A 26,545-nucleotide genomic window follows, 5' to 3' on the forward strand; every position below is an offset into this window, starting at 1 on the left:
TATATGATTGGTGTTGTGGGGGTGGTAATAAGATATGTAAACAAAGATGTTTTATTTATAAATATAAGTGAAATTCTCACTTAAAGCTGTAAGAGCTGGTGGAATGGTCTTCCTCGAGAGGTTGTGGACTCTCCTTCCTTGGAGGTTTTTAAGCAGAGGTTGGATGGCCATCTGTCATGGATGCTTTAGCTGAGATTCCTTCATTTCAGGGGGTTGGACTAGATGACCCCTGGGGTCCCATTCTATGATTCAATGATTCCTAAGAGTCATTTGGACCTTGTAATCATTAATATACAAAATTAAATTTTGCAACGTATTTGAAAATGAAGCTTTTTTTTGTTTGCCCTCTACTGTGCCTCGATTGATTGATTTATTTATTTCAGCAGTAACTGCAGACCAGATTTAGCTATACCATAAATCCTTAGTTAATCCCTCTAAATACTTCCATTTTCTTGTGGTAGCCCTCCTGGCCTCTAACAATTAATACATATTCGATTCCATAGCCAAACCATCTTTATTTGGACCACCCTGTATCCTCAGTAATGCTAAGGAAGGAATTGGTATTCTGCTTATGAAGAAAATTAAGAAGCATTTTCCGTAATAGTCAGCTGACAAAGTGTTTAAATTGTTGTTTGGCTTTTAATATACTATCATTGATGCAAACCGCTTTGATTTTTTTAAAAAATAAAATTGCGGTATGCAGATAGTTTTGCAATGGCTAAATAAATGTCTAATTGTTAGAGGGCTCCATTCAGTGCTGTGGAAGGTGCAGTCTTGATTCATTCAGCAGGTATTTCGCAATTCTATTGTTGCACCCTTATGTAAGATGAGGACTGGTGCTTCAGAGGGGTCCACAAAACCAAAGCCTGGATCCCCAATGGAAGTCATGACATCACACAAAAACTTGACAGGTGGGGAAGAAACAGACATGCCTGAGTTGAATTCGCAGGATCATGCCCAACATCAAAATAACCAGGTGAGCCAAAAAGAACAGCCAATTCCTCATCTTCAGGAATCTGAGCACTCTGTAAATCCTTTGGAAGAGGATTTTCTCAGCTCGTTTAGGAATCTCCCTCAGGAAGAGCAACAAACAGCTATCAAGAGGCTTGATCTTATGAGCCAGACATTGAAAGAGATTAAAGAATCGGAGGTAGAGACTGACAATAGACCCAATAGCCACAACAGAATGATAACTATAGATATGGATTCATTCAGCAACAACTGAAGTGCGGTCAGGTTGACTCACCCATGTTCCGCAGTGAAGTTCTGATAACATTCGTAATAGTTGCCCAGCCCAAACACGGGAACCATCAGTAAGAGAGGGACAGAGCTGGAAGAAAAAATGGACAGCGTCCCAGTTAAGACAGGCCTCCCGTAAATCTTCTTTCCAGGGACAACAAAGAAACAGGATTGCTCACAGTCCAGAGTGAGTGGATATCCGAATCTGCTTCATATGGAATCAGATCTTTGGGCCACCTTTGACTACACCATACATTTAAAGCACCACATTTAAAGCACTACCACTTTAAACAATCTTGGCTTCCCCCAAAGAATTATGGGAGCTGTAGTTTGTTAAGAGTGCTGATAGGTAGCTATTAGGAGACCCCCATTCTTCTCCCAGAGCTGCCATTCCCAGAGTTCCTTGGGCATGGAGACTTAACTGTTAAACCACTCTGGGAATTATAGTGTAATAAGAGAGGAAGAAAAATCTTTCTTTACCAACCTTCTCCATTAACCACATTGTTGTTTGCTTGGCTGCTTAAATATATACTACTTTTGCTTTTTAAAAAACAAAACCAAACCTTTCTCTCTGAATGGAGGAAGCCCTATTCCAAACCATTTAAACTTACCCAGACAAAAAGATAGCTGTTCGGCCAATGTGATTTGCGTAGCTTAGAATCTACAAAAGGGGGGGGAAACACACACAAGGGATTTAACTGCTTTGTATAGTTTTGACACAAGACGGTGAGTCACCGTTTTGATATGCATAAAACAATTGCGTGTGACAGTAATCCATCATCTCACGCTCATTTGACTTGCACAATTTCAACCACACACGGATGGAGGTGGGCTGGCTCAAATTGCACTAGTCAATTCTCAAGGAAGTTGGAGAGCTTAGCAGCTCTTTCCACGCTGAGCCTGCTTGGGCCTACCAGGTTAGTTGTTGGCTTCCATCTACCTTGGGAGACAATGGAGGAGTGAAGCTTTGGGGATGGAGTCAAGCTGTTGGAAATTTGCAGTGCTTGCTGTGGCTGTAGAGACCAAGGTGGGAGAGACATGTTTTGTTGCAGCTGGGGCAGATGATGGTGTCCAGTTGTGTTGCTGCAGATGCACCAAGGCACTTCTCTCTACACTGTGCACTCTCTGTTTACTAGGTGCAAAAAGAGCTTTTAAACTCTCCATTTTGCTTGGAAGAGCAAGGCCTTCTCAGTGTGCCAGTTCTGGCATGCTTTCGTGAGATCTCATGGGGCAATCTGAGATTTCTCATGAGAATTCCTAGCTATTCATATGCTGATGAATTTTCAGGATGACATTTTAAAGGGGGTGGGGGAAGCACACACACACACATGCAGAATTGTAGGGAACTGAACTTAAGACTGAACAGTGGTACCTTGGAAGCCAAATAGAATCCGTTCCAGAAGTCCGTTTGACTTAGCCATTTCCGACCTTGGGAGGAGAGGGGGTTGCGGGTTACCCCCTCCCACACACGCGGGGGCTGGCCTTTTGCCCCCGCGAGATCCAGGGAATCCCCGGGCGTGCCTGCGACTCGGCCCGCCAATCAGCGGGCTGGGGAGGCGTGGCCTAGCATACTTAAGGCCAGGTACGCCCGGGTTGGTCGCCGCAAGGGGCCTGGTAGGAATTTTTCCAATTTGGCGCACTGTCAGCCTTTTGGTTTTTTCGCCTACCTCGTAGCAATCGTCACAACTTCTGCGGTATTGGCGGTTAGGCATTGGCAGGGGTTCAGTGTTTTTTATGCCCATTAACCTAAAATAATGTGTCCAGTGTCTTCATTTCACATGGGGGAGGGGACTTGCCATGCAACCAAAACGTTCGGGAACCAAGGAAGCTCCTGCAGCCAATCGGAAACCAAGGAAGCCACACAGGTTCCAAAAGAACATTGGCAAACCGGAACACTCACTTCCGGGTTTGTGGCGTTCAGGAGCCAAAACGTTCGACTCGCAAGTCATTCATTAACCAAGGTACAACTGTACTGGGAAAAGAGACACTGATTTGACAGATTCATCCATCACTCATCCCACGGAAGGGTCATGAGCCAAAGCAAGGAAGCAGGCTGCAGGAACATGCAGCAGGCTTACACAGAGGTAAAGATAGGTGTTATTCCAGCCACTGGGAAGTTCAAAGTAAGGGCTGACAGTGTTGGGTTTCCAGGCCATGCCAAATGCCAACATCTGGTGTTTCTGTCCTAAGAGATCTTCCTCACAGGAAAATGTAGAATCAGAGAATTATACTATTGGAAGGGATTCCCAAGGCTTATCTTGTCCACCCTCTGCAATTCTGGAATCACAGCTCAAGAATCCTTGGCAGGTGGCCATCCAACCTCTGCCTAAAAACCTCCAGTGATGGAGAGTCTCCCACCTTCTAAACTAATTCTTTCCACTGTTAAACATGTATTGCCTTCAGAAAGTGCTTCCTGAAGTTTAGCAGGAAACTCCTTCCTTGCCATTTGAACCCATTGATTTGATCCTCTCTTCTGGAGCAGCAGAAAACAAGCTCGCTCCATCTTCCATATGTCAGCCCTTCAGATGTTTGAAGATGGCTCTCGTATCTCCTCTCAAGACTCATCTTCTCCAGGCTAAACATTCCCAACTCCCTCAACCATTCCTCATATGGTTTGCAGACCCTTTCCTCCTGAGTCTTGTGACTGCCTTGGGTGCCCAGGCACACACGACACTGTGGGTTTGTGGTCCAGGCCCGAATCTTTAGGTGCCCGGGGGCAGCTTGACCTCAGCATCTCCAGCTATTGGGGGGGAAGGGGTGTGGGTGGGTAGTACAGTGGTACCTCGGGTTAAGAACTTAATTCGTTCTGGAGGTCCGTTCTTAACATGAAGCACCACTTTAGCTAATGGGGCTTCCTGCTGCCGCCGCACCGCCGCCACACGATTTCTGTTCTCAGCCTGAAGCAAAGTTCTTAACCTGAAGCACTATTTCTGGGTTAGCAGAGTCTGTAACCTGAAGAGTATGTAACCCGAGGTACCACTGTAGATGCTTGGGAACCAGGAGGAAGAGGCTGACAAGGGAATATCCCACACCAAGGAGACAAATAACTTGTTATGCAATGGGAGTGTTTTTCTCTCCCCCCCCCCTCTTCTTTCTCTTTCTCTTTCAGACCTGGATTTATGGGCAGCACTCATGAGAGTGAGGAGGCAAAAGTTGACAGAAGAGAAAGAGGAAGTAAGTGAAGGTGAAAAGAGAGAGAAAGAAGAGAGAGAGAGAGAGAGAGAGAGAGAGAGAGAGAGAGAGACCTGCCTCAATCAGTCTGGCCAATGTTGCGAGTTGTAGTTCACAACGAAGGGGGAGAAATTTGCTACTCCTTGCATTTTAATGCAAACTCTTCCCAATGCACAACTCACAAACTCCACCCTCATCAGGCCTCCTCTTCCCCAATTTGTCCAATTTGTCTTTTAAAGTCATCCAAGTTGGCGGGCATCCCTGCTTCACCTGGAAGTGAGTTCCACTCTTTAACCATGTGTTGCGCGAAGAAGGACTTTCTTGTATCTGTTCTGAATCTTACAACATTCAGCTTCATTGGCTGTCCACGAGTTCTTGTGTTAGGAGAAAGGGAGAGAAATGTTTCTTTGCCAGCTCTTTGGTTGCTGCCACCGGTAGGTAACTGGAAATGCTTTAGGTAAAGGTAAAGGGACCCCTGACCATTAGGTCCAGTCATGGCCGACTCTGGAGTTGCGGTGCTCAACTGGCTAAATGCGCCCCTGGATTCTGTGGGCTCAGAATTCAGCTGAAAAGTCCAACATACTTACTTATTTTTAAAAAAACCAATACATACCAACACACCTTCCTACCCCCATCCTCACGTTTACAAATATAAGCTTGCTTCTTTCCTATTCCACCCCCTCTCTTTTTTCCCCTTTGGGTAAAGGTAAAGGGACCCCTGACCATTAGGTCCAGTCATGACCGACTCTGGGTTTGTGGCGCTCATCTCGCTTTACTGGCCGAGAGAGCCGGCGTACAGCTTCCGGGTCATGTGGCCAGCATGACTAAGCCGCTTCTGGCGAACCAGAGCAGCGCACAGAAATGCCATTTACCTTCCCGCCGGAGCGGTACCTATTTATCTACTTGCACTCTGACATGCTTTTGAACTGCTAGGTTGGCAGGAGCAGGGACTGAGTAACAGGAGCTCACCCCGTCACGGGGATTCGAACCGTTGACCTTCTGATCGGCAAGCCCTAGGCTCTGTGGTTTAACCCACAGCGCCACCCTTGTCCCTTGCTTTACCAACCTAGCAATCCAGCTCACAAATCGTGCAGCTGCCTCCACCTGCAGAAAGTACACAGAGGGCTCCTTGTGTTCCTTGAGACAGCGGTGTCCGTTCTGAGTCGAGCCAGTTGTGGAGGGACTGCTGATCACAGAGCAGGTGAAGTATTTACTTAGGTTTGTCTTTTTCTCAGAACTGTGTCCCTCTGTTCCCAAACAGTGACGCTCGCTCCTCAAGAGTGTTGTTCGAGGGCAGACGACGGCAAGGGAGCGATTTTGCGTCCGCCTCTTCCAGGACAACCTGCTCTGCTCAGGTTACTGACACCACAAACAGCAACCATTCCTTTGCAGACCACCCTAGACAACGGCCACCAAACATTCCATGGCTATGCATGGATGCAAGTCTATGCGTCACTTTCCCATCAGGGAGCGGATTAGCAGGTACAAGACAAGCCCAGACTCCATGGCTTTTCCCCAACAGACACTCAGAATTTTCTGCTTTTAACAGCGTGAATCTCACATCAAGGATCAGTGCTTGAGATCCAAAGTATTTGTAGTAGCCTGATGTAGGAGGCTGTATCACATGATGCAGGTCATATGATTGTATGTCTCAGGCCAGTTATGGTTTTTCCCCCCTAGTAGATCGTTAACCAAAAGAGCAAACATCTTATTTGTTTTTTTAATAATGCTCCCTGCAACTCTGTGTTCAGGAAAGCAAGCAAGGTGTCAAACTGGCCAGCAATATAGCAGAATGAACAGGCCATGGTGGAAGGTAGAGAAAGTACAAGCAGGAAAGGTGTTCATGAAATTTCGGAGAGCCTCCATGGGCACGCACCATGTTGTTAGGGTTATACACCTATACACACCACAACCTCACAAAAAATGTCCCCAGCCCTGTATGAAAAGAAAATAGAGGGGAATCACTCCCGGAATTTGCAGGCATCAAATCCATGTTCTCTAAGAATGTTTGAAGAGCCTTTTGGATCAGGGAAAAACCAATGCTGTCCAGGGTTGTAAAGACCGCGGAGAGAATAAGTGGGTGCTCTCTTCCCACCTTGGATCAAATCTATGCTTCCAGCTGCCATAAGAAAGCTGCAGAGATAGCGCAGGATAGTGCGCACCCCGGAAATGATCTCTTTCAGCTTCTGCCTTCTGGAAGAAGGTACAGGGTTATAAAGGCTAGGACTAGCCGCCTAAGAAACAGTTTCTATCCAAATACGATTCTGGTTTTGAACGCAGTGTAAGGAGTCTCTATGGGAGTATATTGTATTTAAAAATGGGGTATTAGAGTTTTTAGGGGGCTAACCAGGTTGGGATAGCTGGGATAGCAGGCTTGTGGGCTTTTGAATGTCTGATGTAGATTTTTTTTCAATTTTGTTGTTCTGTATGGGACAATGACAATAAAGATTATCGTATCGTACCTCGGTTGGCACCTGTTCTCACAGCAGCCACCCAGGTGCCTGTGGGAAACAGGACCCAAACACAAGAGTGCTTTCTCTGCCTGTGTGCTCCAGCGACTGATTTACAGGACCATTTCTGCTTCTGACAGTGGAACATAGCCATCGTGGCTAGTAGCCATTGATACCTTTCCTCTGTGAATTTGTCTAATCCTCTTTTAAACCTATCCAAGCTGGTGGTCATCACTGCCTCCTGTGGGGAGTTCCATAGTACTGCATGAATTTTGTTAGTTACCGTATTTTTCGCTCTATAACACGCACGTAGTTTTTAGAGGAGGAAAATCCGTAGGCATGCCACCCGTAGGCATTCCCTCCATAACACGCACAGACATTTCCCCTTACTTTCTAGGAGGAAAAAAGTGAGTGTTATGGTGCAAAAAATACGGTATTAATTTTAAGTGTGTGTGTATTCATTGCATTTAGGTCCCATCTTTTCCTCCAAGGAGCTCAAGGTGGCGTACATGGTTCCCCATGTCATTTAATCCCCACCACAATCCTGTGACATAGGTTAGGCTGAGAAGCAGGGACTGGCCCAACGTCACCCAGTGAACTTAATGGCTGAGTGGGGATTCGAACCCTTGTCTCCCAGGTCCTAGTCCAAAACTCTAACCATTATGCACCACATACCTACACGCCAATACAAACCTACACCCATATACATTTATCTTATATGAAGCTGCCCACCTTTCCCAATACAGTCGTAACCTTGGTTTAAGAACAACTTAGTTTATGAACAACTTGGATTAAGAACACTGCAAACCCGGAAGTAGGTGCTTTGGTTTGTGAACTTTGCCTTGGAATAAGAACATGTTTTGCTTCCTGTTGAGCATGTTCCATTTGTAAATTGAGTCCCCCCGCTGCTATGGGAAAGCACATCTTGGTTCAATAATGCTTTGGTTTAAGAACAGACTTGTGGAACGGATTGAGTTTGTAAACCAAGATACCACTGTATTGCCTTCCCTGCCAGTGAGTCTTTAGGGTCAGTGTGGACCGCTCTGCCTTTTTATTCAAACCATCATAACAGCCCACAGGTATCATATCAGTATCTGTTTTAATATTTTGCATTTTGCTATTACGCACTGACTCTCTGCTTGCGATTTCTTTGTCATAATCGGTGTGAATCACATAGCTTTTGCCACATCAAGCGGTGTACGAAGTTATTATTAAAAATATACAAGCTGCTACCAAAACGAAATTTACCTGGGGTGGCCGGTTTTGTAGATTCTGGTTGTATTTCATCTTCAGGTCTATGTAAAGGTGCCAGGTGTAATTGACAGTATACAAGAAGGAGGCAACATAGAAGATCTGGAAAAAGGAGGAACATGGTTGGGCAACATACATGACCCACAATTCTGCAATCACACTGTGTATAAGATTGGGATCTGTGCCAGTATGGAATCCTCTACTCAGCCAAGCTCCTTCCAGGTCCTTGGGATTTCACTAAGAACTGCCTGCATGCTGACAAAATGATTTTCATCATTTTAGAAGCCACTTGCTTCTAAAAAATAAAAATAAAACGTCCCATTTTCAGGATGCTGAATTTTGGGAGCTGTACACAAATGACACAGAATTGCAGAATATGAGGTTTTAAGTGGCTATTTGCATTTTAAAATGACTGGCATATTCTTGGATTTTAAAATGGCTTTTCCAGCACCCACCTGCCATAATAACTGTTCCTATAAGAAGAAAAGTTCTGCATATTATTGTTAAAACGGCCTTGGGCCAAGGCTTGTCTCAGCATGGAGTTTGAAGGCAGAAAGGGCTGAGGGCAGAAATAATTTGGCGGCCGCTACCCACCAGTATCCTTTTAAGAAAACAACAACAAAGGAACTTTTTAGAACTGTATCATATTATGAATACCATGAGGAAGAAGAGTTAAAGTTCCTCCTTTCATAACACCGGAATCCCGGGGGACCAGCTGACTGGCAGTAGATTTCGGATGGACAAAACAAAGCATTTGCAGAGACGTACCCTGTGTCATTTATGATGGTCCTGTAAAAAAGCTTGTAATTTCTGGAAAGCAGTTTTTACTACTATAAGCAAGTTTACGCCACAGTCCGTGGTACCTGGCCCTACCCTGGCATTCTCCTCCATCTGCAAATAGGGTGGAATACATGAGTCCCTGAAACATCAAGGTTCAACCCTGAAACTGTTGGTGTCTTCAAATTGTTCTCCAACAGGAGAGAAAGATCATAAGAACTTTTCTATAAGCAGTGCAAGCGTGGGGAGGAAAAGGCACATAACACCGGTCTTGAAAGACCTACATTGGCTCCCAATACGTTTCTGAGCACAAGTCAAAGTGTTGGTGCTGACCTTGAAAGTCCTAAACAGCCTTGGCCCAGTATACCTGAAGGAGCGTCTCCACCCCCATTGTTCAGCCCAGATGCTGAGGTCCAGCTCTGAGGGCCTTCTGGCAGTTCCCTCACTGCGAGAAGCCAAGTTACAGGGAACCAGGCAGAGGGCCTTCTCGGTAGTGGCACCCGTCCTGTGGAACGCCCTCCCACCAGATAGCAAGGAAATAAACAACTATTTGACTTAAGACATCTGAAGGCAGCCCTGTTTAGGGAAGTTTTTAATGACTGATGTTTATATCGTGTTTTTATTCTTTTGTTAGGAACCACCTAGAGTGGCTGGGGAAACCCAGCCAGATGGGCAGGGTAAAGGTAAAGGTAAAGGTAAAGGTAAAGGGACCCCTGACCATTAGGTCCAGTCGTGACTGACTCTGGGGTTGTGGTGCTCATCTCGCTTTATTGGCCAAGAGAGCCGGCGTATAGCTTCCGGGTCATGTGGCCAGCATGACTAAGCCACTTCTGGCGAACCAGAGCAGTGCGCGGAAACGCCGTTTACCTTCCTGCCAGATTCCTGCCTATTTATCTACTTGCACTTTGACGTGCTTTCGAACAGCTAGGTTGGCAGGAGCAGGGACCGAGCAACGGGAGCTCACCCCGTCGCGGGGATTCGAACCGCCAACCTTCTGATCGGCAAGTCCTAGACTCTGTGGTTTAACCCACAACACCACCCGCATCCCTGATGGGCAGGGTAGAAATAACAAATTAAATTGAATTGAAAGGCATGGATAAGATAATCAGGAGGAGGGTTTTCAAAAGTGCACCAAGTAACTGCTATCTAGAACCAATCTGGATTGAAAACAGCATGCTGCAGATGGCTATGAGATGCTCTGGATTGAAAGTTCATTTTAGTGCTCCAAACGGGGTCAGTGTGTATGCGGCCCTTTTCCCGCCCATCATTATAACTGCTTTGCTTTCCTCCCATCCATTGTGCTGGCCAAATGGAGTGGAATTTTATTAAAAGCTTTCTAGGCCATTTGGATTTAATTGAGGGTGGGGAGGCGGGGGGGCAGATAAATTGTACAACAGCCACACAAGGACCTTGTTGCATGACAGTGGAGCATGGAATTCACGTTTGGATGGGGTCATGAGAGGATCCACAAAAACACAAATGGTTCTTTGGCAACTCTGGACAGGCAACTGAAGAGGACATGGGAACAAGCAGAGACAGCAAGCCGGGAGTGTTGCTGAGGGATGGCTCTGCTGGAGTTTGGTAAATATATTGCAGTGGCATGCAGAAAGAGATAGTGTGGTTAGACTGCTGGCAGGGTGGATAAAAATCAATTGCCTAGAATGTTATTTTTGTTTCAAACTTTGCAGATTATTGACAAGATGGACTGTTTCAAGAGGTGGCAGAAAGATATTGCGAAATTTGTCTGGCAGGGCAAAAAGCCCAGAATAAAATATAAAATATTAACAGATGCAAGAGAAAGAGGGGGATTTGCCCTGCCGGACTTAAAACTGTACTACGAGGCAGCAGCATTCTGCTGGCTGAAAGAGTGGATGCTCCTTGAGAATACAGATATCTTGGACTTAGAAGGTTTCAATAACACATTCGGTTGGCATGCATATTTATGGTATGACAAAATCAAAGTGCATAGTGCCTTTAAAAATCACATTGTAAGGAAAGCGTTGTTCAATGTTTGGATGAGATATAAAGACCTGTTGGAAAACAAAACCCCTAGATGGTTGTCACCCTTAGAGGCGAAGGCCCATAAGAAAGTTAATATGGAGGTCGGATGGCCAAAGTATTGTGAGATTTTAGAACAGGATGGAGAGAAACTGAAATTAAAGAGCCATGAAAAACTAAAACCCAAAGTACAAGAATGGCTCCACTATTATCAAATAACGGAGGTTTTTAAACAAGACAGGAAAATTGGCTTCCAGGTGGAAAAATCAAAACTCGAGACAGAACTGCTAGAACCCAATACTAAGAATTTGTCAAGAATGTATAACTTGCTGTTGAAATGGAACACACAAGATGAAATAGTTAAATCAGCTATGATTAAGTGGGCACAGGATATTGGTCATAATATTATGTCTGCTGACTGGGAAAGGTTGTGGAACACCGGAATGAAATTTACGGCATGTAGTGCCTTAAAGGAAAATGTGATGAAAATGGTATACAGGTGGTACATGACCCCAGTTAAGCTAGCAAAAATCTATCATTTGCCTGATAATAAATGCTGGAAATGTAAGGAAACTGAAGGTACTTTTTATCATCTTTGGTGGACATGCCCGAAGATTAAGGTCTTCTGGGAGATGATATATAATGAAATGAAAAAGGTATTTAAATATACCTTTCTTAAGAAACCAGAGGCCTTTCTCTTGGGCATTGTCGGCCAATTGGTGCAAAAAAAGGATAGAACTTTTTTTATGTATGCAACAACAGCAGCAAGAATACTGATCGCAAAGTATTGGAAGACACAAGATCTACCCACCGTGGAAGAATGGCAGATGAAAGTGATTGATTATATGACATTGGCGGAAATGACGAGCAGAATTCGAGACCAGGGAAAGGAGACTGCGGAAGAAGATTGGAAGAAATTCAAGATTTATCTTAAGGACTACTATAAACTTGAGGAAGTTTAGAATATCGAGATTCGATAGAGAGAAAGGGTTGCAGTAATATAAGATTAGAATAAGAAAGGACTATGACGAATTAGAGTTGGAAAAAATATTTATAAGTTGCTATAAAATTTGGACATGAGGACGCAGAAAGGGGAGGTATGGGGAAGTCCGAGGAAAGAAGTTTATGAAATGACATTATGAAATTATACTTGTTTGTTTGTTTGTTTGTTTGTTTGTTTGTTTTTTGCGTTTGTCTGTTATAAAAACTTTTGTAAAACTAATAAAAAATATTATAAAAAAAAAATCAATGAGGGTTTTTTTTAAAAAAAACAACTGGATTTTTTTAAATTTAAATTGGTTTTTTTTTTTGTTTAAATCAGATTTTTTATTTCAATCAGATTTTTTTGCTTTAAATCGGATTTTAAAAATAAAATGCTTTTGGAGGAAAAATCTTTCTAAATATTTAAGTTACATTATAGTCCAAAGGCTATTCATCAGGAAATAAGGATTTGTTTTAAGTTTTTCATGTGTGCTAAAACTCACTCGAAGTTTTTTTTTAAATCGTTTAACCACATCAGTTAACAAATATGGATACATATGCTATAATGTTACTGTTTAAATTGTTATTAAGGAAATGATTATTTTTCTTCTTCCAATAAAGGCCAATTATAAGCAATTTACTTATGAAACCTCACAATAATTTCATAATTCACTGTCTATGTATTTCTAATTGTACAGTATAACCAAATCAGTAGTTTTTGATATAACTGTAAAAACTACTCTGAAAAATTATTATTCCAAAAAATTCATCTGGTTGTAAATATTAAGATTATACCAGCAAGAATGAGTCTGTAAAAAAATGATTTATATCAAGTCTTACAGACTAGTGATTTAAATTGATTTGATCTCTAAATCAAATCCACAATGACTGCTGGTTTAAAGCAGGCTTCCTCAACCTCGGCCCTTCTGATGTTTTGAGACTACAATTCCCATCATCCCTGACCACTGGTCCTGCTAGCTAGGGATCAGGGGCGAATGAAGGTGTTGTGAAACCCGGGGTGGGCCGTTGCTACGTAGGTCGCATGTGCGGTGTCGCCGGATGGCTGACAGCGCGCCGCTCCACCCCCATGCCACTATCCGTGTATTGGATGACCCCAGTTTTTTGGCATGATTTTTGAGTCAAAAAACCTCGTCCAATACATGGGAAAATACGGTAGTTTTCCACAGGCATTTGGTTGGCCAGTATGAGAACAGGATGCTGGAATAGATGGGCGATTGGCCGGATTAAGCAGGATCTTCATATGGATCTAGAGCTAGACTCCAGAACGCCCCCCCCACACACACCTCAGAGAACCTCTTAGAGTGATGGATCTGCCAAGAGCGCCCCCTCTGCTGATCACAACCCCCAAGAAGGCCTGTAGGGAAGGAAGTGCCCTTTCAAGAATTTGAGCCATAGTCATGCCTGTCCAGCAGGTACTGCAAGGAACTTGGAGAGAAAGTTGTCTCCTGCCTTTAATTTTGAAATATACTCAGAGTCTAGAGATGATTTCATGCTCTTTATTCAGCTCATAGTGGTGAAGAGGAATGGAATTTTCCCCAAAGTATCTGCTTTATATACATTATTTACACAATGGGCTGCACGTGATTGGCTAATTCCGGAATTCTCCTGTAGGCCAATCAGGTTGTGGATTCACTTCCGTCTGGAGCTGGATTGGGTGGCTCCTGCAGACCAATCATACTGCTGCATTGTTCTAGGACCAACCAGACTGCTGCATTCTGAATCCTATTGTTCTAGGACCAATCAGACTGCTGCATTTTGGATCCTATTGTTCTAGGACCAATCAGACCGCTGCACTTTGGATCCTATTCAATTCAGTACATAACAAATTTCCTGGCAAAATTTGTTAGCAGACCTTGCAGCTTGGGTCAGTTAGATGGGAATAATCGCTTACAGTTTCTGAAGTTCAAAGGCTTTATTCATGCAGGAATTATTGACAGGATGAGTGGAGGTGAGAGGGAGAAAATGGCAGATGTATCTCAACAAGCTGGGAGAGAACAAAGAAAATGCTCAGCTTTTAGGGGGTGGAATTAATTTAAACAAAGAGCTACAAACAAGTGCTGGCTAGATTGCTCCACAAACATGCCCTTTGGTAGTTGAAAGCAACACATGCATTAACTTTGAATTCAAGGAAACGTATTTGCTTTTCTCAAACAATTTTTTTACATTTGACCACTTTCTGAACCTAAGAAGAGAGCGCCCTGCTGACTCAGACCAAAGGCATCCAGTAGCCTATTTCCCACTTTGGCAAACCAGATTCTTCTGCAAGATTACCTACACAAATTACACACAGATACAGATTTAACTTGATTTGAGACACATATGAACCCTTCGCATACTGATTATGGGAGGCAGTTTACAAAGGGCCTCAAAGACGAACTTCTGGGTGCCGATCCCAGGAAGGTGGTTTGGCTAAACGCTCTGCCTATATTTATTCAGCATTTTGCTTCTAAACAGGCCTGTGGGCAATTTTTGTATACAGGCAAGATGCTCCAACTTCCTTTGGATGTGTAAACAGTTTCAGAATAATTCAAATGCACTCTTAAAGGCAAGAGCAAACTAGGGACCGGGGGAAATGTCAGAAAGACCAGATGTGCTGCACGCCAGCAAATGGAAAAAATGAAAACACAGAAACAGGAAGATCGGATTTCCTGGCATGACTGATGATACATGGGGAACAATAAGCTTAAAGGTTTGGAAAACCAGTAGGCCACTGTCATTTAAAAAGAAAGAATATAGTGATTCTAACCAGGGAGTCCTATAGCGGGGCTTGCAAAGTAGTAGTCCAGGTTCTTCCTATGTCAGACCACATTCACACCATGCACTGAAAACACTATGATACCCCTTTAAACAGTCATAGCTTCCCCCAAGGAATCCTGGGAACTGTAGTTTGTGACAGGTCTGATAGATGTTAAGAGATTCCTTTCCCCCTCCCAGAGCTACTGTTCCTAGAGTACTTTAACCATCACTCCCTCTTCACAAGGAACAGCACTCTGGAACCTGGAAGGCCAGCAGGAATATCCCTGGATTTAAAGTTTAAGAGTATCTGGAGACTGGCTACCAGTGAGAAAATAACTCATAACAGGAGTGATAAAAAGGACAAGAAAACTGGGCACATGTTATGCAAGATGGTGGCATTTTGGGCAATACAGTGGTACTTCAGGTTAAGTACTTAATTCGTTCCGGAGGTCCGTTCTTAACCTGAAACTGTTCTTAACCTGAAGCACCACTTTAGCTAATGGGGCCTCCCGCTGCGCCCGTGCCGCCGGAGCACAATTTCTGTTCTCATCCTGAAGCAAAGTTCTTAACCTGAAACACTATTTCTGGGTTAGCGGAGTCTGTAACCTGAAGCATATGTAACCTGAAGCGTATGTAACCCGAGGTACCACTGTATACAAATTGGTCTTAAAGATAAACTCATCAAAGCATCTTTGCCAATATTATTATTATTATTATTATTATTATTATTATTATTATTATTATTATTATATACCACCCTATACCCGAAGGTCTCAGGGCAGTTCACAGAAAAGATCAACATAAAAACCATATTCTATATAATAAAAATACAGTGGTGCCCCGCAAGACGAATGCCTTGCAAGACGGAAAACTCGCTAGATGAAAGAGTTTTCCATTTTGGAGGTGCTTCGCTAGACGAATTTCCTATGGGCTTGCTTCGCAAGACGACAATGTCTTGCGAGTTCCTGCGGGGGTTTTTTTCCCTTTCCCCCCTTTTTCTAAGCCCTTATCAGCTGATCCGATCAGCAGATAAGCCGCTAAAAACCGCTAATAGCGCTAATCCGCTAATCCTTCAATGGGCTTGCTTCGCAAGACGAAAAAACCGCTAGACGAAGAGAATCACAGAACGGATTCTTTTCGTCTTGCGAGGCACCATTGTAAGAACAACAACCCAATAACCACTCTAAAAAAGAGCCACATTTTAAAAGTGTATAGGATGTATAGCTATCATGAACAGTATGACCTGAACTGTAGTCTTCCCTGGGAATGGCTATTTGTGATAGATAATAAAGAAATAAATTGTGCTCCTCCCAATGCATTATATGCTAGAAATCTCAATAGTTTGTACAGATTGATTATTATTATTTATGTTAATAAATAGGATTCCCTAGGATCTAGGGCAGGGGTAGCCAATGTGATGCTCTCCAGATGTTGGTCTCCAGCCCCCATCCTTCTGGGCTAATGGCCATTCTGGCTGGGAGCTGGAGCCCAGCCACATCTGGAGGGTGCCACACCTGCTACCCCTGGCCTGGAGAAATTTCAGATGCTGGAATATTGGGTTGACCAGCTCTGAATACACCCCCACCACCACCACCCACAATTGTGAGGTGGGTATTTAGCATTTAGCTCTAGCTTCCAAACTGGGATCACAGGCACTTTGGACCCCGGGATCAAAAGCACAAAACACATCAGCACAGCACAGGAACACCAGTTACTGCTTTCCCTTGAGAGAGTGTTTTGCATGTTCGTTCCAGGAAGTGCACTGCAATTTTGCACCTGCTCACTGCCAGGTAAAGTCTATTGGCACAGACCCATGTTATGGTTTCGCTCTATCCCAAAGCAAACAAGAGACCTTTGCAATTCCCCTATCAAGTGGTGCCTTAGACCCCGGTCAGAGCAGACAATTCTGGGCTCGGCAGATTATTTTCCTGGTTTAGCATAAGGCTTCTTCCAACAAACACTTGGCAAAACCCAACCAACCCCACAGCCTTACAACAACCGCTGCTCTGATCTGCAAGTTTCTGGGGCGAGCAGCTATGTTTTAATCAAAGAGGCAATTGTCTTCTGCCTCCAACCCAGAGCTTTCCAAACTTTCCATGTTGGTGACACACTTTTTAGACCTGCATCATTTCGCGACACAGTAATTCAGTTTTACTAGCAAGCCAGAAGTTAAACTAACGCCTTTCCAGCCCCAGAAGGAGCGTGGGGGACATTCGCGCGACACACCAATACACAAACGTGTTGCGATGGACAGTTTCGAAAGCTCTGGTCTAGAAGAGCCTACTCAGAAGCTGTCTCAGCTCCTTGAAGCCACCCCTGCCCTCTCAGGGCTGCCTGACATGTTTACCAAACCACACCTCTTGTGACAGCTCAGCACCCAGCCAGCACACATTCCAGCTGGCGCAACCAAGGAGAAATTCCCAATACTCCGGTCAGCAAAGCACCAGAAAAGCGAGGGCAGTCTCAGAATTGGACGACTGTCTTGCTGTTGTAAAGATTGTCCAAGGAAGTCCTGATTCTCCAAAGGTGGACCAGTGGACCACTGACCACTTGATCACTAGTCAATTTCCAGCAGACCATCTCAGGCCTTCAGATGCCTTCAAATCATGTCAATTATTATTTTTTATACGGCATTCTGCTTTTTGGGGGGAACAGGAAAACCTGATGGCGGCTAACAACATGGGGTAGGGGAAGGAAGACCAGTTATCTTAGAGCACTAGTAAGTCCACAGTTACAAAACCCCATGAAACAAACAAGCAAACAAACAACCCAATAAAACTGTATCAGAAGCAGGAAAAAATAACCAAGCATAATTAGTATAGAATTAGGACCCCAAATGCCCCCTGGGACAACAGCCACATCCCTACTAAACAGCAGAAGGCTAACAGTGATGGGACCAGACTGGCTTCTCTAGGGAGTGTTTTCCATGAAAATGGAGCCACGTTATAGAAGGCCCTGCCTCTAATGACCTTCTGCTTGACCACCTGTAATCTACAGTAGTACCTCGAGTTAAGTACTTAATTCATTCTGGAGGTCCGTTCTTAACCTGAAATTGTTCTTAACCTGAGGTACCACCTTAGCTAATAGGGCCTCCTGCTGCTGCCGGAGCACGATTTCTGTTCTCATCCTGAAGCAAAGTTCTTAACCCGAGGTACTATTTCTGGGTGAGCAGAGTCTGTAAGCTGAAGTGTCTGTAAACTGAAGCATATGTAACCCAAGGTACCACTGTATTCGTTTTAAATGGGACTGAAGTTATCTTGAACTTTGTCTAGATGGCGTAGACTCTGGAACATGGCTATGAGGGGATTTGAACCTGGGTCTCTCCTAGTCCAACCCTCTAACCACTACAGCACCTTGGCTCCCTAGGCAGCTTGCCGCTAGCGCCACAGGCAAAAAACCCACTCTCCATCCCTGAAACAGGCCAAAGTGCCGGCATCATTCTTACCTCTGCTGTGGCTTGTAGGTTGTAGCAAGCAGCCTCCTGGCTTGCGGACGTGGCAGCCTCTTCATTGTAGAGGAGAGCCCCAAACAGCCAGCTCATGCCCAGAAAGAGATCCCAGAGGCTCAAGTAGAACAAAGGCCGTCCCTGGGGAAGAAGCAGAGGAAGTGGTTGGTATTTCCTTATTTACTGCATTCACAGCTCACCTTTTTCTCCAGGGAGCTCAAGGTGGAGCCCATGGCTTCTTCGCCTGCATCTTATTTAATCCCCATGACAACCCCATGAAGCAGGTTAGGCTGAGAGACAGTGGCTGCCCCCCAGAGCTTCAGGGCTGAGTTCAGGATTCAATCCCTGGTCTTTCCCAGGTCCCATTTCAACACTCTAACCACTACGCTACACTGCTGTGGCATTGTCCTCCTCCATGAATGTATCGAAAAAGGTAAAGGGACCCCTGACCATTAGGTCCAGTCGTGGCTGACTCTGGGGTTGCGGCGCTCATCTCGCTTTATTAGCTGAGGGAGCCGGCGTACAGCTTCCAGGTCATGTGGCCAGCAGGACTAAGCTGCTTCTGGCGAACCAGAGCAGCACATGGAAACACCGTTTACCTTCCCGCTGGAGCGGTACATATTTATCTACTTGCACTTTGAGGTGCTTTCGAACTGCTAGGTTGGCAGGAGAAGGGACCGAGCAACGGGAGCTCACCCTGTTGTGGGGATTCGAACCGCCAACCTTCTGATCGGCAAGTCCTAGGCTTTATGGTTTAACCCACAGCGCCACCCGCGTCCCTATATGAAGGTATCTAGTCCTCTTTTAAAGACGGCCAAGGTGGTGGCCATCACTTCCTCCTGCTGGAGGGAGTTCCGTACTTTAACTATGCACTGCTTTAAGTTCTGGTGCCCTTTCCCCATTCCACGTACAGAAGCCAATCAGACCAATGGTTGAATCCTGCTTCTTCATCCCCAATGATGGGGTAGCATCTTCTGCTCCCAACCCCTTGAGGCAGCAGGTTAGATTAGGGCAGTAGTGGCCAAACCTGGCCTTCCAGCCTTTTTGGGACTACAATTCCCATCATCCCTGACACTGGCCCTGTTAGCTAGGGATGATGGGAGTTGTAGTCCAAAAACATCTGGAGGACCAAGTTTGGCCACCACTGGATTAGGGGGTCCAGGACGGCCTGGGTGGCAACCAAGGGGAAATAGCTGGCTGGGTGGGATAACAGCCAGCAGGAACAGGCAGGCGCTGCTACTGCTTGCCCCCAGCACCTGCTGCCTGAGGCAGGGGCTTCACTCTGCCTAATGATAGGACCGGCCCTTTGGGTTTCAGTTAAAATACTGCTATTGACCTATCAAATTTGCCAAAGCTTTAAGATCTGTCCCTTTGAGCTGGTTCTCACAAATACACAGCCTTCCCAGAAAGGACCTCGTGGTCACTCTGGTAAGATATGATGGTATGTGAGTAATATAAATAAAGTAAAATAATTTCATTCTTTAGCAGGAACAACTGCGGCATTTCAAGATTACATGAATTAGTCTTTGGCAGCAAGCAGTCTTGCGGCTCATGAAAGGCTAGCCAATTTATTACAGCACAAGGTTTTGTGGCCGAAGTCCACTTCATCAGGGGCAGGAAATGGATTCTCGGTCGGCAGATATTTAACCTTTGTATATTGTATTGTTGTTTCATTGCTATGGCTGATGCAAATAAAGTTTCAACTTGTAAGCGGAGTTTGAACGGTCATGAAATGTGGGAAGGACCCTCATTGGGAGAGGAATCCATCGCCTCCCTTCATAACCAAGCAGTTTTGGACACGAGTTCCAATCCTACAAGCATCCTTTGAAATCCCTCTGTTGGGGTAAGGAAACTGTTAAACTGCATAGTTTAACATGGGGGGCTGAAAAGAGGCCCTTCACATTTGACATGCACCAAAGTTGTCTTCTGGCTCTTTGACCACATTCACCCCATACATTTAAAGCGCTATGATACCGCTTTTAAAAAACCATGGTTCCCCCCCCCAAAGAATTCTGGGAGTTGTAGTTGGTTAAAAGTGCTGAGAGTTGTTAGGAAGGCCCCCTTATTCCCCTCTCAAAGTTACAATTCCCACAGTTCCCTGTGGAGAGGAACTGAGTGTTAAACCGCTCTGAGAACTGTAGCTCTGTGATGGATCCCTCGCTACCCTTAAAAAAACTACACTTCCCAGAATTCTTTGGGGGAAGCAGGCAACTCTTTAAAGTGGTACCCTAGCACTTTAAATGTATGGTGCCAATGTGGCCTTTTCTATGTAGATGCTGAGTGTAGCAACAGGATGCGAACGTGCATGAATGCGGAATTTGAAAAATGCAATAAATATTTCGAATTATATAAATATATATTTTAAAAATGTACCCACATCTGAAGGGTCCGAAATTGTGGGAACCTGCGCTTAAAGCATCATTGAAGCCACGTGTCATGCTTCAAGGATGAAGAATGAAATAAAAACCCATTTTTTTGGCTGTAATTCCAAGGTTTGTAATAAAGTTGCTGGTTTCCTCGCTCACCGTGTGTGTTGCCTGCCAGCTTCTATGGTGTGACACACAGACATAGGTGGCATGACAGACAGAAAGTAGACAGGAGAAGTTTCTCTGCACAGGCATGCAGTGAAAGGCTTTGTCTTTTTTTTCTATTATTGCATTTATACAACCATCTTTTTTTCTCTCCAGGGATCTCAAAGTGGTTTGCTTCTTCCTTTTCCTTATTGAACTCCCACAACAGCCCTGTGAGGCGGGTTAAGCTGAGAGAGGCAGCGACAGGCCCAAGGTCACTTCAGTGAGCTTCATGGCTGAGTGGGAATTTGAAGCCTGGTCTCCTTGCCGTGAAGCTCATTGGGTGATGTTGGGGGCCAGTCACTGCCTCTCAGCTTAGCCCCCCTCACAAGGTTGTTGTGGGGAGGGGGGCAGAACCATGCACACCACTTTGAGCTCCTTGGATAAAAAAGTGGAATATTAATGCAAATGATGATGATGAAAATAATAATAATAATAATAATAATAATAATAGCAGCCACTTAGAATCATAGAATCATAGAGTTGGAAGAGACCACAAGGGCCATCGAGTCCAACCCCCTGCCAAGCAGGAAACACCATCAGAGCACTCCTGACATATGGTTGTCAAGCCTCTGCTTAAAGACCTCCAAAGTAGGAGACTCCACCACACTCCTTGGCAGCAAATTCCACTGTCGAACAGCTCTTACTGTCAGGAAGTGCTTCCTAATGTTTAGGTGGAATCTTCTTTCTTGTAGTTTGGATCCATTGCTCCGTGTCCGCTTCTCTGGAGCAGCAGAAAACAACATTTCTCCCTCCTCTATAAGACATCCTTTTATATATTTGAACATGGCTATCATATCACCCCTTAACCTCCTCTTCTCCAGGCTAAACATGCCCAGCTCCCTTAGCCGTTCCTCATAAGGCATCGTTTCCAGGCCTTTGACTATTTTGGTTGCCCTCCTCTGGACACGTTCCAGTTTGTCAGTGTCCTTCTTGAATTGTGGTGCCCAGAACTGGACACAGTACTTAATGGCCAACAGAGGAGAAGACCTCCGCCAGGGGCTCTGCTCTTGCACAGCTTATAACAGGGCTCTATACTGCTGCTCTGAAAGGAAACAAGATGATGATTCAGCCTCTGGAGTAAAATATTTGTTTAGCAACTAGGAGGGAAGAATGCCCTTGAAATTTTTAAACATTCTTCATGGAGATTGCTGCCCCTCCCTTCTGAACTGCTTACATAAAGTGCAATTGAGCTTAATTCTTTTTTAAAAAAAATCAATAAAAAGAAAGATTAAAAAAAGCAATAAAAGAAATTCCCTTACCTGGGGGGATCTGGCTGTATTCTGGAGCATTGCATAACCGATCAGTGAGCTGGACCCTATTACGCTGTGGGAACAAAGAGTTGCTTGGTTGAGCAGGTAACAGGGGGAAAGGAGTAGGTGCATGGGGGGTGCGTGTCAGTTTTTGGCATTGCACAGGGTGCCACTGAAATGTGAGACGCCAAGGTCCACCACTGTTGCCAACTTTCCTTCTAGTGGGGCTCTCATGCCTTGAACAGCAGGTGGCCGTCAGAAATTCTGTAGGTGACAGTTTCTGCATCATTGAGCCTGCATGATGGAGAAAGTTTATCTGCCGAATTTCTGCTTAAAGGGCGTAGGACAGGGGTCGGCAAGGTTTACCTCGCCTGGGCCGGTTCACTCCAGTGGAGATCCCTGTGGGGGACAGATTGCGTGTGTGCCTGCAATTTCCAACAGACATGATTTTCGGCGTCGGTGCAAACACGATTTCCGGCACTGCAGAAGCGAGTCCCTGTGCCACACCGTGCTGGTTCAGCGCAGCACGCGGGGACTCACTGAGTGGGTGGCTCGGTTCAGGGGCAGCTCGTGGGCCTGTTAAAGACCCCCGTGGGCTGCATGTGGCCCATGGGCCTTAGGTTGCCTACCCCTGGCGTAGGAGCATCTCCAGGAAAAGAAGTTGATGACCGCTTGAGCTCTTGCTTTTGCATTTCTTTCTCTCTCTCTCTCTCTCTCTCTCTCTCTCTCTCACACACACACACACACACACACAGCCTATTCCTTGCTACTTCCAGCTTCCACTGCCTTAGACAATGAATGAAAAGGACTGGCATATGCAAAGGGTTGCCAACATTTTTTCCAAGCCTTGTTACTGTGCTTTTAGCAGCGGCTTGATCTGCGTTCAGTAGAAGGCAACCAAAAATACTTCTCTCCATCCTGCAAAAAATCTGCACCTGCCAACTTTTGCTGAAGTTCATGGCACAAAGATAATGTAGAAACCCACAGCATGCATAGAGGTCTTTGCACAAATGCACCTCAAGACCAACAGGGACAGAGAAAATGTTTTAATTTGTCAAAACTCCTGGCTGATGACATGTTCATTTCATTCATTCAAAACGTTCATCTTCCGCCTCTCTGACACTTGAGGTGACTCACAACAGGCTTTCAAAATAAGTAAATAAAGAACATCAGCAATGGCCAGTAAAAGAGAAGAGAATAAATCCTCAAAGAGTTTCAGAGCTATTCTAAAAGGAGAGACCAGCCTCTGGCGGGAGCTTCTCCATCAGTCCCAGGTTACATCTTTAGAAAAAAGAAGCTTTGCAGTACCTCAAAGTAGCCATGACTGCTTGGATCCAGTGGATGACAGGAAAGACCTGGAGAGAAGAAAGAGCAAAATGAGATGTATCCCTGCATGACCACAGGATAGCTCAGTCGGTGCTGGTATGGCCAAGGCTGAAGGTTCAATCCCTGTACGGGACAGCTGCATATTCCTACATTGCTTAGACTGTATGATCCCCAGAGTCCCTTCCAGATCTATGATTCTATGATACAGCCTTCAACAACTTGGTGTCCTCCAGATTGAGATGTGTTGGACTGCAACTCCCATCAGCCTCAGAATGCATGGCCACATGACACTGGGGCTGATGGCAGGTGTAGTTCTGCATGTATAGAGGGAACCAGGCAAAGCAATGTATAGAGGGAACCAGGCAAAGCAAACTTGACATGAGCCAACAGTGTGATGCGGCAGCTAAAAAAGCCAATGCAATTCTGGGCTGCATCAATAGGAGTATAGCATCTAGATCAAGGGAAGTAATAGTGCCACTGTATTCTGCTCTGGTCAGACCTCACCTGGAGTACTGTGTCCAGTTCTGGGCAACACAGTTCAAGAAGGACACTGACAAACTGGAACGTGTCCAGAGGAGGGCAACCAAAATGGTCAAAGGCCTGGAAACGATGCCTTATGAGAAACGGCTAAGGGAGCTGGGCATGTTTAGCCTGGAGAAGAGGAGGTTAAGGGGTGATATGATAGCCATGTTCAAATATATAAAAGGATGTCACATAGAGGAGGGAGAAAGGTTGTTTTCTGCTGCTCCAGAGAAGCGGACACGGAGCAATGGATCCAAACTACAAGAAAGAAGATTCCACCTAAACATTAGGAAGAACTTCCTGACAGTAAGAGCTGTTCGACAGTGGAATTTGCTGCCAAGGAGTGTGGTGGAGTCTCCTACTTTGGAGGTCTTTAAGCAGAGGCTTGACAACCATATGTCAGGAGTGCTCTGATGGTGTTTCCTGCTTGGCAGGGGGTTGGACTCGATGGCCCTTGTGGTCTCTTCCAACTCTATGATTCTATGATTCTATGCATTGTGGGTTGCACTTTGTCAGGGGCTGAACATGTGGATATTCTCAGAGCCAGTGTGGTCATGGGGAGGACCATGCATACCGCCTTGAGTTTGTTGGAGGAAAAAGATGGGACATAAATGCAATAAATAAGGGACTTCTTCACACGGCACGGAACTGTAACTATGGAATTCACTCCTGCAAGATGTAGTAATGGATGGCTTGAAAAGGCATTTAGGCAAATTGGTGGAATGTAAGGCTACTGATGGGATGCGGGTGGCGCTGTGGGTTAAACCACAGAGCCTGGGGCTTGCCGATCAGAAGGTCAGCGGTTCAAATCCCCGCGGCGGGGTGAGCTCCCGTTGCTCAGTCCCTGCTCCTGCCAACCTAGCAGTTCAAAAGCATGTCAAAGTGCAAGTAGATAAATAGGAACCACTCTGGTGGGAAGGCAAACGGCGTTTCCGTGCACTGCTCTGGTTCGCCAGAAGCGGCTTAGTCCTGCTGGCCACATGACCCGGAAGCTGTATGCCGGCTCCCTTGGCCAATAAAGTGAGATGAGCGCCGCAACCCCAGAGTCGGCCACGACTGGACCTAATGGTCAGGGGTCCCTTTACCTTTACCTTTTAAGGCTACTGACAATGATGGTCTTGTATTATGCCAGCATTGGGAACTAACAGAATTCCCCTGGTGAGCATCACAAGTAGGGAGAGGACTACTGATCTCAGGTTCTTGCTTGCGGGATTTCCACTGTGGCATCCAGCTGGCCTCTATGGGACTTGGATTAGATGGCCTTCCTTTGGTCTGAGTCGCTGTCAGGCTCTTCTGATGTCCTTGAAATGAAGACTCTGTTGAGCTAATAACCTACTCGTGGCCCCATCCTTCATGCATTTGGCTAATCCACTTTTAAAAACATCAGAGCCAGCAGGCAGCACAATGCCAGGGCATCCTGTGGCAGTGAGTTCCACAGTTATGCCCCGAGTAAGTTATCATTTTTATTACTATTTAGATTTTCATGGCCGCCTGCCAATAGATAAATGTGCCCCAGGATGCTTACAAACAAGGCAACACTTAAAAATGCAACCTTCCATATTTGCCTCATTAACAGAAGATAGACTCAAATACAAGTTCTGCTAACTGAAGCATAGCTTGAACCTTTCCAGCTGCTGTGCATTACAGTGGTACCTCGGGTTAAGTACTTAATTTGTTCTTAACCTGAAACTGTTCTTAACCTGAAGCACCACTTTAGCTAATGGGGCCTCCTGCACGATTTCTGTTCTCATCCTGAAGCAAAGTTCTTAACCTGAAGCACTATTTCTGGGTTAGCCGAGTCTGTAACCTGAAGCGTATGTAACCCGAGGTAGCACTGTACTTTTAAAAGCATTTAAGGGCTCAAAGCAGTTCTAAGTTCAAACAGGATATGTTCACTCATTGTCATCCTACTAATGTTTGCACAGAGTCTTTCCTGCAAAGCAAATTGGGGAACACTGATGGAGAATACCACAAAATGCACAAGGGAAATCTAGCAGGAGGAAAGTTGTCTTAGCCGCCCAATTTCCTCTAGTTTGTTCTGGATACATATCCGCCGCCCCCGCCCCCCCCCCAGCTGCCTGGAAGTTCTAGCATTTTAAGAGATTGGGTGGGCACCTATATTCTCCCCACAGCCTCCAAACCATTGCACGTTTTCGTCAGCCTGAGTATATTGCCGGTGTAGCTGAGGGCGTGCTGTTGTTGCTAAAGGTATAAAGAATGTTATACCTCTGATCCTGACGAGAGCACATGGCCATGATGACTAGTAGCCATGGATGGCCAAACGTGAGCACAGAACGGAGAGGGAGGGGCAGCTAAGCAGAGGAAGGATGGATCTTTCCACGCAGAGGACTAGAAACCTGATTAGGCTGCAGGGAGCCGCAAGGAGCCTGCACAAGGGACTCCAGAAGCAGCGGTGGGTTTCTCCATTGGAAAAGGCATGGGTAACTCTTCTGGGGGGCAAAATTCCCCATTCTGCTCAGAAAGGGGTCTTTTCTTTGCTCAGAAAGCAAATTGGGGGGGGGGCGGGGGCTGACTTCTGGTGGGGAAAACCGAGGGTGATCCTGGGCTGGCGAGAAGGAAGGAAGGACTGGCGTCAAAGAGGTGCGGGGTCTGCTTGGAGAGGGACGGGCTTCGCTTACCTGCTGCGACCAGGCGTCCTGGGTGCGGAGCCCCCCGGGGGCAGCGCCGGGCGCGGAGAAAGCCATCCTAGCCAGGCGGAGCAGCCGCGGGAGCGGCCGGCCAGCGCCCTCCTCCTCCCCGCCCGCCCTCGCTGGTCCCGCCCCAGGCGCAGCCGCGCAACCTCCG

At 45.6% G+C, this 26,545-nt stretch overlaps 1 protein-coding gene across 1 annotated transcript in view; it reads right to left on the reverse strand.

Annotated features, from left to right (window-relative positions):
- Window positions 1-26,493, reverse strand: part of TMEM116 (transmembrane protein 116) — a 38,896-nt gene extending 12,403 nt beyond the window's left edge. The window contains exons 1-7 of the mRNA XM_082230382.1: window positions 26,380-26,493; window positions 23,201-23,247; window positions 21,902-21,965; window positions 18,070-18,210; window positions 8,109-8,213; window positions 1,851-1,900; window positions 1,247-1,330 (exon numbers count right to left, since the gene is read on the reverse strand). Coding sequence (XP_082086508.1) covers window positions 1,247-1,330; window positions 1,851-1,900; window positions 8,109-8,213; window positions 18,070-18,210; window positions 21,902-21,965; window positions 23,201-23,247; window positions 26,380-26,445 — 557 coding nt within the window. The 5' untranslated portion in view covers window positions 26,446-26,493. The remainder of the gene's footprint in view (window positions 1-1,246; window positions 1,331-1,850; window positions 1,901-8,108; window positions 8,214-18,069; window positions 18,211-21,901; window positions 21,966-23,200; window positions 23,248-26,379) is intronic.
- Between the last annotated feature and the right edge of the window lie 52 nt (window positions 26,494-26,545).

Source organism: Podarcis vaucheri (genome assembly GCF_965113315.1).
Source record: "Podarcis vaucheri genome assembly, chromosome: 7".
Lineage (NCBI taxonomy): Eukaryota > Metazoa > Chordata > Lepidosauria > Squamata > Lacertidae > Podarcis > Podarcis vaucheri.